The 16,050-nt window shown below is 40.9% G+C and overlaps 1 protein-coding gene across 1 annotated transcript in view; it reads left to right on the top strand.

Moving 5' to 3' along the window:
• The first annotated feature begins 221 nt into the window (after positions 1-221).
• The window catches only part of WDFY1 (WD repeat and FYVE domain containing 1), a 213,021-nt gene continuing 197,192 nt past the window's right edge, over positions 222-16,050 (top strand). The window contains exon 1 of the mRNA XM_069213483.1: positions 222-425. Within this exon, the coding sequence (XP_069069584.1) occupies positions 289-425 (137 nt within the window). The 5' untranslated portion in view covers positions 222-288. The remainder of the gene's footprint in view (positions 426-16,050) is intronic.

Below are 16,050 nucleotides of genomic sequence, written 5' to 3'. Positions count from 1 at the left end.
CAAGAACGTAATTACTATAGATGCTTTAAGATATTTCCCCCAAAAAATCATCAGCTCAAGCAAATCGCTAACATTTTCACAATTATTCTGCTACGTATAATGAAGTGGCCCTGCTATTTCAGTGATTATGGCCCATTCGCAGTCCAACTACTGCACTGAACAAACAGCAGTAGTTTTATTGGCGCCTGTATTATATACAATACGGTAACCTTTTCCTGCCTGCACTAAGTGAAACCCGAGCTTCTGCCATTGTCAGCTGATGCTGCGCCTCAGTGATCAGACAGCAACATGGCAGCGGAGATCCACTCCAGGCCGCAGAGCAGCAGACCAGTCCTCCTCAACAAGATCGAAGGCCACCTGGATGCCGTCACCGTAGCTCTCATAATCCCCAAAGAGGACGGGGTTATCACGGCCAGCGAGGACAGGTACGTCTAGATACAGCCATGGCCCTGCGTGGAGATTGTAAAGGGGTGGGGGGTCAGGCAGGCTGGAGTCTGTCACTTGTTGTTACGCGTGTAAGCGTCCACTGCACTCAAGAAATGATTTAACCTTTTGGTTTCAATGCAGTGTGTTTGTTGTTTTAAATCTTTCGGTTGAGGTTCTTTTAGAAAGAACCGCCGTAATGTGTTTGTAAAATGTGGTATTAGTAATGCATTCTTGTGTTTAACAACACAAGTGCTTTTTTGTTGTGGTTTAGACCACATGCACATCCGTTTCTCAAATGTTTATTTATAGTCGGAAGATGCGTTGACTCATTTATACGAGGAATGTAATCACACAGTTGCCCTACAGTAAGACGCTCTAAAGGAACAGATGCACGCTTCATATTTTCACTGATAACGAGACTGTGCCTACTTTGTCTAAAATTTTATATTTTCCGACAACTTTGCGGCCGGCTTCAGGGCCCCTTGTTTAATTGTGATCAGCATTTAACTTTTTCAACTTCTTTATGCTAGGGCATATATCTCATTATAAAAAAAAGTGTATTCATTGCAATTTTAAGTAAGCGCGCTGCCTCTGTCCACTGCATGGGGATTTTGATTATTCAGTTTCAGAGTCTGTAGATCTGGGTGTAATTTAAAAAACAGATTTCATGATAATCATGGAGACTCGTGATACCTACGACAATGCTGTTTCACCGCTTGCCGGTCGTCACAAATGTCTGTTCTGTGGCTTGCATTGTCAATGCTTTATTTCAGCCCCTTTTGAGCTGCTCATTTAATCAAAAGTAAAAATAAAAAAGGTCAAAGACTGCGTTGTGCTTAAAATGTAATTTTGGCTTAAAAAAAAATCACAGCTAAACTCAGTATCTATATGGATTGTTTTAATGATGTTTACTGTATTATGTTGTACAGTCACTTTAATTAGACTAATAGATATTGTACGGTCTCAAAACAGCCTTCAGAGGGGAAGGAGTCAGCAGGCTTGTCATATAGGCAACTTAAGGCACCCCCTTGGGATAAGTAAGCATTGGTACCTTATTAGTTGAAACTGTGTGCTTTTTACAGATCTAGTGCGTATTTATTGTTTATATTTTATGTACATTTTCTTACCTTAAAATTAACAGGCGGGGATAGCTTTTAGAAGTCTGTGCATCTTTATGTTAGATTATTAAGGGTGTCTTGTGTGTTTATCTTGCTAGGATTTATGTGGCCTGATTGTAAAGTTCGCGTTGGTTTTAATTAACAATGCTAATAAACATGACTTGACTAATTTCTGACTTTTGGTCTTTGGAGGTATATTTATATTCTTAGTTAGATAACATAACATAGTTCCTCTGGAAGTCTTCCATAGTCTTTCTCTTAGTTTCATGTACTTAATTTGAGGATGTTAGCAATGAAGTTGGCTTTTCCGAATTCCATTTTGCAATAAAAATAATACCACCAAAAATGTAGGCGTGGATGTTTTTCGCTGCCAACCGTGTAGAAGGACTTCTAAAACCATGTCAGTGGAAACCGTGTTTTCAGATGCCATACTGGGTGAATTTATTAATTTTACAAGTCATTTAAATCATCAGTTAAATCATAACTACTACAGGCAGAATGCATTGATTGAAAATGAAGAGCCTCGGATAGGAAACAAGTTGTTTCATCAACATCATTCAGTCATCTTGTAACATTTGTTCAGGGGTGTGCTAAATCGGTCCAAGAGGTTTGTATCCAACCAAGGTTTTCAGATAGCCACATAAAATGCATCTATAGATAATATAGGAATCACATAGTTGAAAATTTGGCATGTATCCAGCTTTCTCAAACTCTCCTTGCCCACCCCTTCCAAATGGGGGGAAGTTAATTGTTATTCCACAAAGCAATCCAACAAGAGTGGTCGGAGAATTTCCAAATGTGGCACAGACTTCCAACTTGCCCCAATATTGTCATGATCTAATTTTAGAGTTCTAGACAGCAGGTCTGACAGTGGGAAACTGAAACAATATGAATAACTGAATTAAAGGAATATACATTATGTCTGTAACCCTGAACTACAATGGAATTGTGCATTACGATATTATAATAACAGATGATCTGGCCAAATCTTCATAGTGTAGAATTTCTTGGTGTCTCACGTCTTAGTTTCTCTGTGACCAATTTCTGCTTGAAACCACAGTTTTTCTTCAAGATGAAGTGTGCTCATGCTGTCTTGTCTCATCCGAAGGTAATTTCCTAAAAACCTCCAATGGTTGTCGCCTATTGCATCCCATCGTGATCTGATGCAGAATCTCAGTCTGGCTTCCCATGGACACTATTATAGTTGTTTGGCCTGAACTGCATTTCAGAAGCGCTATTCTTGGAAAGAGCTTCTCTGGATTTTATTGTATTCTGCATGACCAGGACCTCTTATTTTAAGTCCAAACCTGGGGATTTTAGGTGGTTTATCTATAGAACAGGGGCAGCACACTGGGACATCTAGTTCACATCCCCACCATAAGCTAAGCGTTAATCTTCACTTTGCAGGTGAACTACCAGTGCTTAATTTATGACCTATTTTTGTGGACCAGGACTTATGTTTTTGTCATCATACTTTGGCCCAGAGAAAGAAGGAGGGAGAATAAGGAGGAAGTGAAAGATAGGAAAACTGTGATAAAGGTGATAAGCCTAGTTCCAAGTGTGCTTTTTAATTGTAATTCTTTTTCCTATTCATTTTAAATATTAATTATTAATATTGCCTTTAAGTCTGGTGCCCAGTTAGATGATTTTATTTTGTGTCTACTTTTTTAGGCCTCGTCCCAGTGTTGCATGCGCTGTCTCGAAGAGACGTGATGCGTTTAATCTGTGGCTTGAGCCCGCCCATATCCTTACCATTTGCTCGCTCCATCGTCTATCTCATATCCTTTGTCCCCATTTGTCCATGGCATGCATATGCCATTCTTCCTCTTGTGTTTAACCTTCCCCCCCAGAGCATGGACCAAGTATTTGTGTTCATCCACTGCCCCTGTTTTAGGAGCTACTGTGCTCTTTGTGTTTGAGAATTCCACATGAGTGCTCGTCTTTTTAATAGCTCTGTCTCCTCTCACCTGGGCTTCATTTTGAACTGCTCAGTTGTTTTTTTTTCTTTGTGTTCTTTCTCAAACAACGGCCAGCTTTCTCTATTTCCAACAAAAGTAAAAGCTTCATCGCTATTTTAACAACATGGGTCTTTGTTTTGCAAAAAAAACAATAAAAAAACAAACACAATATGTGCATGAAGCACCATTATACATTTCAGTTCGAGCTTTGTTTTACAGTGTGGTGGGTCCCTCTCCTGTCTAAAAACAGAATATCCCACACAATATCCCATCACATTCTTTTTTGTTATACAGCAAAGGCTGGGTCATAGCACTTTTTTGAGTACTTGGTTAGATGGTGATTTCTTCTTTTCTTCTTCACAAATAATAATAAAACGCAAGATACAACTGAAAGACTTTTATACAAAAACATTAGTAAAATCCACATCAATGATTGTTTTTTATTTAATTGAACTGTTTTCAAGGATACATACAGCAGCCATGTATAGGTGACAACATCCTTTCTTTTTCCTTTTCTGCTTTTTTTGTGGCACATCCTTGCAATAAAAAAAGTAAACAACAAATTAACCATCTCATTAGCTTAGGTAAGCCAGACCTATTGGCTTTGCTAATGCTTATTTAAATATGTACTCCCAAGTAGGACACCTTGAGAATGTTGGCATTGATCTGAAGGAAATAACTACCAATCTGGCCATCATGCAGCATTCTTTCTTCTGGGATCTACAGGAGAACAGTGCCTCTGAATACTCCACCTTCCCATCACTCACCAGCCCCTATCAGAAAGGATTTGGGAGCAGGTTAAAGTTACATCATAGACTGTGCACACAGCCTTCTCTCAGTTACTCACCTTGTAACATAACTTGTAAAATGAGCAGATCTTGGCTCAGCGGTTCCTTGGGAGAGGTTGTCAAATTATTTTTTAAATAACTGCTTTGAGGGATCGACCGGGGTGGGACTTTTCATAGTACAAAAACACGATTCTCCCACTTCAACAAACAAAAAATTAAATGGAAGCTATTACATTTTTGAGGAGGAATTGATGTTACGTTCTGTACTTGTGCAACGTATAACAAGCCTGAAGGCCACTGACTTTATATATGCTGTCTGCAGTGTATTTGTTTCTAGATATGCTAGCTTGTTAGACTCCTTTAGGTTTTTGCAGCAGTATGATAACTGTTTAGGCATTTCTTTAATCTCTTTGTATTTAATTTTGCAGTGCTAACTTTGAGCGGAAAACTGAATCCATGTTGGATATGAATTTCTGCTATATTTAATGGACTACAGTAATGTAACTAATTTTACAAATACAAATCAGGAATTCATAATTAATTGGTCTATGACCAGGGATCCCATGCTTCTAAATGGGCATTAGTTGTGCCAATATTGCGATGCATGCCCTCGGTTCGGCCACATCTGAGTACGTTTTATTGAAGGCCTGACTGTGGGCGAATGGGGGAAAAATGAACAAACATATTCAATAGATACTTTTTCTTTTAGAACATTTTTTCCTGTTTCTTTTCCACTGCCAAGCTGATGTTGAATCATTCTTTCATACTTTTTTCTCATGTCATTCAGTTAGTTTAAATTTTAAGTTCATTGCCTTCTCTCAACCATCGTTTGGATTATTCAGAAGGGTTCTTGATTTCTGGTGGCCTTCAGACTGCCACGTATATTGTGTTTTTTAATGTATTGTTTTTGGCCAGGATGAACTAAACCCATTGAACGTTGGATTGTAGACGATCTGGATGAGAGTGTTTTGGCCCACGGATGTGATATAAGCTTTTAAAGTACATCCAGGACTCAATTGGAAAGCAGTGCAATTAAATCAGCACAGGAATAATGTAATGTGCTGTCTGCAAGTAGAACCTGTGCTCGAGGACGTCATTACTCTTTGAAGCTTACCTAAGGTTTGTCCCAAAAGCAGTCCTTTTTCTTTGTCTGTTATTCACTGAACCAAAGCCCATCTAAACCTGAATGGTAGGCATGGAAAACTCTTCTTTAGTAGTGAACGGTATTACGAATTTGACTTCTGTAACTAAAGAAGGGGAAGAATGGAATGGAATGTCTGAATTCCAAAGCAGTGTAGAAACAAATCCCTGCAGGCTTCTTAAAAGGAATAGAAGTATGTTTTGGTATTTCCACTATCTAAATAATGCTAACTACCGCTGTCGTAGAAAGTGTTCTCCTGCATTTTTACTAACTTTATATTTATTGAAAAAACACTGATATTTATGTCTGATTAGTCAAATATCTTGCTTTATGCCTGAAATTGAATGATAATTTTGAGTGTGTGTCTACTTATCTGTCTGCCTATCCGTCTATCTACCTATCTAAAAAAAAAAAAAAAAACTGACATAAAAGTTAGTTATGGTCCAGTGGACATGAAACTGTAAAAGCCCTGAAGTTTGCCCCTTATGTGTGAAATGGACACCACTTCTGTCATGTTTTGCTCTTTGTAGACACTATTTTTAGGTTTTGCCTGCACAGTGCTTGGGCTGTGCTTGCAAAGTTCTTTGTGTTCACTAAAAAAAATGAAAAATCTTAGAAGGGGCTTGTCCATTGCTTACCTTTATTTACCACTGGCTGGCTCCAACGTTGCTCCAGTTTCCTGTTTTCTCATTGGACAGTGGAGCCTCTTGCTCTCCGACTTCCTCCTAAGCTTCGGGGTCTTAGTCCAAGTTGTGGGGCTTGGACCGTTCTTCTTCCTGTGGCAAGTGTCCTTTCACCGGCCTCAGGCAGGTACTATTTTTTAAAATTTTCCACATGCACTCCTACAAGATGCATGTGTTTGGTGTCCTCTCCATGCATCTGCAGTCACCCAACAGTTTAGCTCACAATCGCATGCCAACCAGCACTCCTCCCCCTGACGTCTTACTCAGCAGCAGCAGCTTGACCTCCCACACTGCCTTCTTTCCACCCTCCCGCAGATTTGTATCAACTTGGACTGCTTGGCCGTGGCTTTATCCCGACCACTGTGCAGCCCATCCCATCCTGCAACTTACCCCCCCACAGCTTCTCTAGGACAGGGACCTAAGCCTGGGACCCACAGCAAAAAAATAAAGCTGTTGCATACGAAAAATCCGCTCAGCTGAGAGCCACATCGCTCAGAGCAGCCCCAATATCAGCCCTAGCCGTGCCCGTTCTAAGAGCCCCCTATTGACACTGCCCGCCCCCACTAACGCACACAGCGGGCGGAGCCGAGTCCCTAGCTATCTTCCCACCATCCAGCGAATGTCTGCCATCCCAGTGCTCCACTCAGGACTTATTCTATTTTAAATGTTAAAAAATATGATTCAACAATGCTGTGGTAGACTGTATTTGTATTTGAAGATCTGTATGTAACTGTGCATTTTACAGAATGGACGCCACTGGATTTGAACTTCAGTCATCTTTTAGTTTTCACTCATCCTGGTGCACCACTCCTGTCCTTGCCGTATGGCTTTTCAGTTCAAGTGGTCAGGCAAAAGCCCCTTTTTTCCTTGTGGGATGCACGGTGGTGGACATCCAGTGCACACATTGTAGTTGAGCACAAGCTACATCTGAATACTGGTGTGGGTACCTCAGCTGATAGCTCTTCTTGGTTACTGGGCATAGATTATGGTGTTGCACATGCTTTCATCCGAAATACTGGTGTAGTCGTCTTTCCTCAGCCAGCTTTTCTAGGTTACTATACAGGTATTGTGGTGTTGCACGAGTTTACATCTGAAATACCAGGGTGTTATCTTTCTGCAAAGAGCTGTACTCGGTTACTATGCATGGGCTGTGGTGTTACACATATTTACATCTGAAATGTTAGTGCCATCTAATTGTACAGCTCCATTTGCTGGTGTTTATGGATTGAGTTGTTGCACATGGTAACATCTAAAATACCATTGTGGCCTTCTTTCTGCAGTGAGCTCTACCCTGCTGCTTGCTTAACAGGGATTGTGGTGTTGCACATATTTACATTTGGCTTTGTCAATGTTTCAGACATGTTTTACAGCAGCACAGGATGCTGTGCAACATGACTTAAAGTCAAGAAAAAAATAGTGACATGAACCAGCCACCCTTGTGTGCGACATAGTGCTACTTTCTTTATTTTCAGCCAAGTTGAACAACAGGAAGGTAGCTGCTGTGCCACATGTCTAAACACATTAAAAACTCATTAGATCTTGCACAGATGAAACCCGTTGGCTTTGCCAGTGCTTGTTCTACATGCCATCCACTAAGCTGTGTAGTGAGCACGGCGGACGATGTGAGTTATGGTGTGCGTTGCGCATTGCACACCATAACTGGCGATTTTCAGGGCTTTTTTTAATTTTGTAATCGCTGAACCATGACTTTTAACTTTGTTTTTATGATATAACACGTTTACCTTCTATTCACCAATTCCGCAGTGCTTGTGGCCTTTGTCAGTGTTCGCTCTGACTTTCTTCAACTATGTGAAGCAAGGGTTTGTCATTGGGCCTGCCTGGCCTTGTAGGAGGTTTAATTTGCTGTCAAATCTCATGCAGATCTATCAAATAGTACCAAAAAGGTGTTAGTGAATAACATGTTTATGCCCTCTATGCTGATCCATCTGTTGGTGTCATGGTTATTAGTAAATCAAAAATAGTTTGCCTCCTTACTTTCATTTTACTCTGCCCCCATCGGATTGACTGGAAACCTTAAATGCCTGAACAGGGTCTAACTCGCTGACTTCCTGCCACATTTGGTGCATTTTCTTCAAACCATACCGAAGCTATAAGCAAATGAAAATGTTACCACCCTTAAAACTATTTAACATTGCTCCCAACGTATGTAGTGACACAATACTTGGCATACCAATATCAAACCAATCCTTTCAACCTTGTGACAGATTTTGTGCAGATGCATGGCAGAACACGAAAGTTATTAGCAAATGAACACTTTAAAAGCCCACTTTTTAACAGGGCCCACATTGGTTGATCTACTAATTTCCAAGAGTACTCTCAATTTACTATCTGTCTAGTATCATGCATTCTTTTTGTGCAGTGCTAAAGTTTCTAAGCAAATCAAAAAATGACCTTGCAGCTGAAAAGATATTCAAAAATGCTAACCTGTACAAGCTTGCACTGCATCTTATTCAAACCCTGATATCTCAAAAAATACTGAACCGATTTAAACCAAAGCATGATTCCTGAGTAAAGTTCCCCTCTCATGTCCAGTTTGGCGTATATCTGCTTAGCAGTTTTTACTATAGTTATGAGCGAAATTTCCTGTGGGAGCTAAAATCGGAAAACATTCCAATTTTAATCTCTTCCCTTTAACGTTTATTTTCCACTACACGAAGTTCACAGAAGTTGCCATGCTGGACCTTATTTACACACAGTAAGAACATGCTGCATTTGATGCTGAAGTATCTATGGGGACCATAGATACAGGAAAATCAAAAAATGCCTTTTCATTGAAAATTGCAGCAGGACCGTAACTAAACAATGGTGACTGTCACTATGTTTGTGCAATATATTATAGAGGTTGTGTTAGCAGCTCCGTGGTTATGGTTGGGTTAGATTTTCCATTGCATTTTTGTTTTCTTAATAATTGTGGAACAGTTTGATGAATCTGCACAAACGTTTTCAAACAATGTACATTCATTTTCTGTTCTTTTTGACAAGTGCAGAGCGTCAGGCAGGGTCCAAATAAGGGGGAGATCTATAAAGTGACAATTCCTATCTGTATCTCTTGTAGGATTAATTGCTCCTTGATATAGGGAAAGACGGCAGAACAGAATTACACAAAACTTGACATGTAATTAGAACTTTACCCAAGGAACTGCATTTGTATGGTTTGGTGTAACTCTGTTCAGTAGTGCCTGAGAAATTAACTTTAAAAACTGGTCTGGGCACGAAGAGGTTATATTATTGTACTGTAATATGGCATTGTTGTAGCTCTGAGTATCAATACATGAGCCGTACAAGCGCTCTTCCTACAAGAGGTAACAGGTGTTGATAAAAACAGGAGGGATCAAAGATCTGTTTGGATAGACTGTGTTACAGTCCTCCTTTGTCATTATGGTGCTGTCAAAGTGATTTGCCAAGATCAGCTGCATTATCGTCCGCCTTCTCGTATTTTAAGATATAATGGCTCTATTTATGGACTATCTTAGAGGTTTCCAATGACCAACAATTTGTGGCAGACATCTTTCCTCTTGCCAAGCCTGTATGGTTATGATTGAGTGGGTCTTTAAGTGGGCTGGTATAGCCTTTGTTTGCGCGTGTTCACTTGCCAACTAGGTTCCACGTTTCCTTTCAGACATTGTATGCATGTATCATTGACAATGAGGGGCCAGGTAATGAATCAGTACATTACATTATATATGGTGACAGAGATTATATCAAATTGAAAATAGAAGAACTGTCAAAGTGTAGAGTAACTGCACTCCATCTCGTGGTTAGAGGTTGTGTCCCTATAGTTTACTGTGTCTTGTAAGGGTGTGGTTGGGGGCTATAGTTAAAACCTGCTATATATCATTTGTCGGTTGGGGTTTTCAGGTGCAGAATGGCTTGGATAGTTTTAGCATTATTTCGAAAGGTGTAGTTACTATATTCCATCTGTACTGTGAGGACATTGTGAAGATATTGGGTGGAGCTCCAAAGCTTTGGTTGAACACTTAAGTTTGTCCTTTTGGCATGATATGCTGGTCTTAATTCTTGACTGTGCTCATACTGATAGAAGATTTATCTTTCTGGGTTCTCTCTGAAGGTCTGCAGTTAAAAGAATTATCTTGAGAACTGTGTTTTCACTTCTCTTCTCAATTTCAATTGCTCCTGGATGCTTCAAACCTAAGCAGGGACTGCGTAGCAGAGATCAGTCCCTTTTACAGAGAAAACAGAGCCCTGGATGAGTTTTTTAATGTAAAGTGGTGTGTCAAACCATGATGCTAACCTGGAGCACATTATCCTATTTTGTTTATATTGCATACATTTAATTTGTAGGCGTAGAGGCTTTTTTCCTTGAGCGGCTCTGTGGACAATGCAGAGGGCTTTGAACTTTTATTGTCTAGCTCCAGGCAGCAAGAGAAGTGTTTGCAAAACTGTTTTCCTGTGTTTTCTGATGTGAAGGCGGAACAGGAGTCTTGCTGTGGCATTTTGGATTTATTGAATTTTGCCCATGAAGAAGGAAGAGGTGCCACAACATGGGCTATTAGCAACGACAAGATTTGAAACCACAAAAGTGAGGATAGTTTGTAGTTCCTGTTCCAAGAAATGGGAAGATGCATTGCAGCGTTTTCATTGCGTGGAAGGTGCTCCTTTTGACCTCATTGGCAAGTATTATCTGGGACAGATCTGAGTCCACATCACAGCTAAGTTTTTCTCACTTCTCTTGACATAGCTGGTGGGACATTGATCCCTTGAACATATATCTTTAGGCAGTTGTTTTTGTCATTGTCCTCAGGTCATGACCTCTGTCTTTGTGATGTTGAGCTTTAGGTTTTTAACCATCATCCATGCATCTAAGGCTCAAAGGCAATCACCAAGTCATGACTTGTAGGGGTCTTCTGGGCATACATTTTTAGAATGAGTTGAATATCATCTATATAGTTATAATAATTAGGGTGGAATGAACTGATCTGTCTGAATGAGGTGGGTAGGTAGGAGAAGAGAGATGATTGACACCAGAAGGATGCCACAATGTTGAGGGTGATGGGCAGTTATGAAAGATGGTATGAAAACTAAGCTCTGCCTGGACTTGAGGTATGAGATAATCTATTGTGTGTTTTCTTGTATTGCCAAACAATGGAGTTTGCATGGGAGAAGCTGGTGGAGAATAGTGTCACATGCTTCTGGTAAGTCCACAAGCAGTAAGGTAGCCACTCCAATGTTGTCGTCTGTGGGTTATAGATCGTCCCTCATGTATTGTCTGTATGTTGATATGTTGTTTGCGGTATTTGCTGTTTGGAAATGCTTTTATAGATTGGTAATTTGATCTTGAAGGTAAATCATGTGAGATGTGGGTGTTCACGTCAGATAACTGGAGAGCTGTCAGACACTGAGGCATGGGCAAATATGATAGCTAGAGTGTGACAACTGGAGCGGGTGAGACTCAATACGATTTTTTGGAGGTTGAGCGTTTCAAGATTAGATGAGATGGTCTTCTTGTCAAACCAATTTTTGAACCCTTGTAGAATGTGTAGGTTAAAGTGGTTTAGTAGAGTCATGGTCTCTGCACCTAGTAAGGCGTAGTTAAACGTTTCTTTGCTACGGGTAATCTATAGATCAAGAGGATGAATCAAGTAATGGTTGGTGTGGTTTGCTATGGATACATTGTTGTTAATGGTAGAGTCCTCCATGTGAAATATTTTTAAAGATTTATTTTGGATGATTTGGTAGGCCACCTTCAATTTTGCTCAAATGCTTTTTGTGGATGATGCTGTTTTCTTGTGGTATGGCGTCATGGCACATGGGTGGGTAGTCATCACTGAGCCACGTTTCTGTGATCAAAATGAGGTTTGGTGCTGATTATGATAGTAGGTCGGATTTTTTATGCTAGTCCTTGTTCACGGATCTTGTGTTGAAGAACAGACAGTTTAGCTGCTGAGTCTTGTGTCCTCTTGTTGTAATGATGCATTGAGTACCTGGGACCTAGAGTGGGGTTAGTAAACGGAGGTGTGGAAGGAGGGAGGGTGGGAGGGGCGGGAGCCCATGGGGATAGGAGTATTGGTCAAAGGGTGGCTGCTCTGGTTGTAGCCTGATGTAGGATAGCTGAGGAGGCTTATGGGTTAGAAGCCAAGGTGTAGAAGGAGGGAGAGAGGGCATGCAGATATGGTTTTGATGCAAAGGATGGGCTGCTCGAGTTGTAGCCTGAGGTAGGATTGAATGGTGGACTTGTGAGTTAGGGGGTCATGGTGTTAGAGGGGGGGTACGTTGTGGGTAATGCTTTTGTTGGAGTTGGAGGATTTCTTGGTTAATTCAGAGATGTGCTACTTATGCCCTCCCACACCCCGTTAACACTCTTTTTTTTATTGTAAGAGTCCACAAATCCTGTGCCAGATTTGCAGATCCTAGCACTTCCTTGAGTCCTGTGCATCCTTGTGTGGCCTCAAAATAAAAATAAAAAAGCAGCACACTACAGCTCCTCTTGGTCAGTGGCTATATGTGGTGAATGGCCTCATGTGGTGGGGGTTGACTACCTACAGCGCGCTGGGTGCAGGGCCTGGCAGCAGGCCTAGCCCTGCCACCAACCCTGCTGCTGTGCGCAGTGAAAGGCTATGTAAGACAAAGATTGGCTGTTTGCAGTGGGTTGGGTGCGGGACGTGGCCACAAAGCCATGCTTTCAGCCGGCCCCTGCTATGCATAGCCAAAGGCCATATGCATAGCCTGGATGGCTGCCTGTAGCATGTTGGGCACGGGATTGGGTACAGGGTGTCCAACATTCATTGCACAATCGGCCAAAATCTTTGCATATGGGGGATTGGCTGTAACTACACGTTTAGATGCAAGCAACAGTGGTATGTGGTATATGTTTACATAAAACAGAAATTCATTGAAAAACAAAAATTAAAGTAAAGTTATGATTGTTTTGGTTATAATACAATAATGTGTGATTAAAACCTCAGATATTCTCTGTAAAAAAGCACAATTAAACTCCATGTTGGTGGTTTAAATCACACTCACTTCTAAACCTGCTCCCACAATGCTCGATGCTGCCACCACTTCCTCAAGTACTTTGATAACTGAAAGAACAGAACATATTAGAAAGAGAAGACCCACTAGGAATAAGAGAAACAGATAAGAGGCTAAAGGAGATAAAAGAGAATAGAAATAAAAGTGATACTCACCCTGTTTTTTTGAGGACGGAGGGTGCAAGTAGAAGGTTAAGCTACCAGCAAACCTGCCAATGTGAAGAGAAACTGGGTCCCGGGGTAAGTTGGCAGGAGAGGCAAGGACAGTGAGTGACACCAGGCACTGGACAAGAAGAGAAAAGCGGACCTTGAACAGCTTTTCATCGATGTCCCTTGCTTCCACTACGATGCTGGCACGGATCACGGCTAGACAGGGGTGTGATGGGATTGAAAAAGGGTGGAAGTGGTCCACAAGCACATTTGTAGTGGAGGCACTGTTGAATCTGGGATGAAAGCCTGGGGAAGACCATCACAAAAAAGAGGAACAATTGGAAAATAAATTGGCTCTAGCGACGTGAAGTGGTATTTAGCTGAGATCTGCTTTAAGGAAATGTCTAATTGAAGAAAAAAAAGGCTAGGGTTGGGGAAAAACCACCCACACCGCACACCGCACATGAGGGAAACAAATCATACTATGAGCCTTATGGAAAGAGTGGCCTGAGAGAAAGCGAGAAGGGAATAACTTTCTAAGAAAGAGGAAGGACAGTTTAGGAAAGGCACTGGAATAGGGAAACAGTTTGCCTCTTCTCTTCTGGGCTGATACTATGATATTATCTCAACGGAGCTGTTTGTGGCAGGGGATTGGGATAGGTCAAAGAATAAAGAACATGTGAACAGAAAAATAACGTCAGGCCTGGAAGAAGGCACAAAAAGAAGAGACTGGCCTCTTTTTTTTTTGGCAGAGGTGGGATGAATACGAAAGAGCAGTTTGGGAAAAATCGACTGTGAACATAAATTTGGGATAGTCAATCAGGGACGCTACAGCCTACAGTGCAATTATAGTTAGAACACAAAACATGAAAACCACTGCGACCAGTAATTATGGAGAAGAGTTAGTCACCTTTCAGGATAATGTCTCTAAGTGGATGGTACAAATGAGGCACAGTTAATCTTATTTCATACGTGTGTCCTGGAGGAATTTCATTAGCACTTATCTGACTTGACTGGTTCATCCCCAGCAATACAAGTTTTCTGCCCAAATCCTGTACATCAAAAAGGCTTATACATATTTGTGTTCCACATTTAAAAACATATAATTAGGGTTCCTGGTTTTGTGGTATATCTTTTTTTACATTTCCATCTTTATCCATATTTATTGTTTGCTGATTGTATCTGTATTTATCTACATTTATTTTGTGTTTAGTGTCAAAATAAGTTGCAGTGGATGTACTTCCACATTTATTTGACCTATAAATCTATGCTCCTGTTTGGATGTTTAACATATTTTAGTCATTTACAGAACAATACAATAATCTGAAAACATTTGTTCTGCAGAACGGCTTAAATATATTTTAAACAGCTCTACATCTGCAGTTAGTTAAGCTTGGTTACAAAATCTGTTTTTCTTTTTTCTAAATCCCCTACTTATCGTTTTACACAGCTTATGACTTGGCACTCATGGTTTACAGTAGTGAGGAACATCTTAAAGAAGACCTTTTTACCATATTTTTCCATATGTAAAAAGAAATACAGAGGTGAACATGGTTCAATTTATGTTGCTATTTAGCTGTAAAATCAGTTAAAATGGAGAACTGAAAGTTTTCATGATATTATATTAAACCATTACGGAGCCTTCAGTTTCAGCAGCTTCCACTACAGCTGCTTTCACCGATTTAATTATGTGTATTGGGGGTGTATGTGCTGTGTCTAACAATGTGTATTGGTGTGATGGTGACTGAGTGAATATTGGTATTGATGTTGGTGTCCTTAATGGTGTTGTTTTAGTGTGATGATTTATTGTGTGAAATGATTAGGTGTGTTAATGCTTGTGAGATTGTGTGTGTGCTATTGGTCATAATGGTTCATCTTGGACCAATGGGTATGTCTGAAAGTGGGTTTTCTACATTGTGACGAACCCTACTGACATAGAGTGGGAATAGTCTGGACTCTGGTTGTGGCAGTAACTCTTATGTATGTTTTTGGGATTTTTAAAGCGTGACTTATCATGCAAGGGGTTATCCAGGCACTGGAGCATGTGTGAAGGTTATCTGCAGAGTCTTCGTTGAAGAGCCAGGTCTTTAGCTCCTTGTGGAATTCTAGAAGCGAGGAGGAGATCTTTAAGTATAGAGGGAGGTTACTCCACGTTTTGGGTACGTGATTTGAGAAAGCTAGGGCTCCGGTTCTTCTTCTGCTGATGTGGGATGTATGTGCAAGATAGAGAGAAGCAGAGTGTAGATGTCTGGCAGGCTGGTCGAAGTGGAGGCAACAGTTGAAGTATGCTGGTCCAGTGTTGTTTTTTTCCTCGCATGCATGCATTTATGAGGGGTTTGAATTGGCAGCATTTGTTTATCTTCAACCAGTGGGTGGGGTGAAGTGTGATGTGGGTACACCGAAGGAGGTCCATGAAAAGTCTGGCAGCAGAGTTCAGAATGGTCTGAATGCACTGGAGGAGGTGGTTGTGGATTCCAGCATAGAGTGCGATGCCGTAGTCAAGTCTGCTGGTGATTAATGCTTGAGTGACAGTACATCTGATGCTCTTTGGAAACAGTCTGAAGACATTTTTGGAGGGTGCATAGCATGTGAAAACAGGAGATGCTAACTGTGTTCACCCATGCAGCCATGTTGAGTTTGTCTTCTAACATGATCCCCAGGTTATGTGCGTGGTTCTCATCCATTCTGCTGTACGGATCATACATTCAGTGAAGTTGGAGCTGGTCATGGGGGACTTTTCTGACCTAGAAAGGATGAACTGATGTCATTGGTGTAG

Source organism: Pleurodeles waltl, chromosome 11 (assembly GCF_031143425.1).
Source record: "Pleurodeles waltl isolate 20211129_DDA chromosome 11, aPleWal1.hap1.20221129, whole genome shotgun sequence".
NCBI lineage: Eukaryota > Metazoa > Chordata > Amphibia > Caudata > Salamandridae > Pleurodeles > Pleurodeles waltl.
The sequence above is the reverse complement of the archived record's forward strand: the minus strand, read 5'-3'. Positions and strand labels throughout refer to the sequence as shown.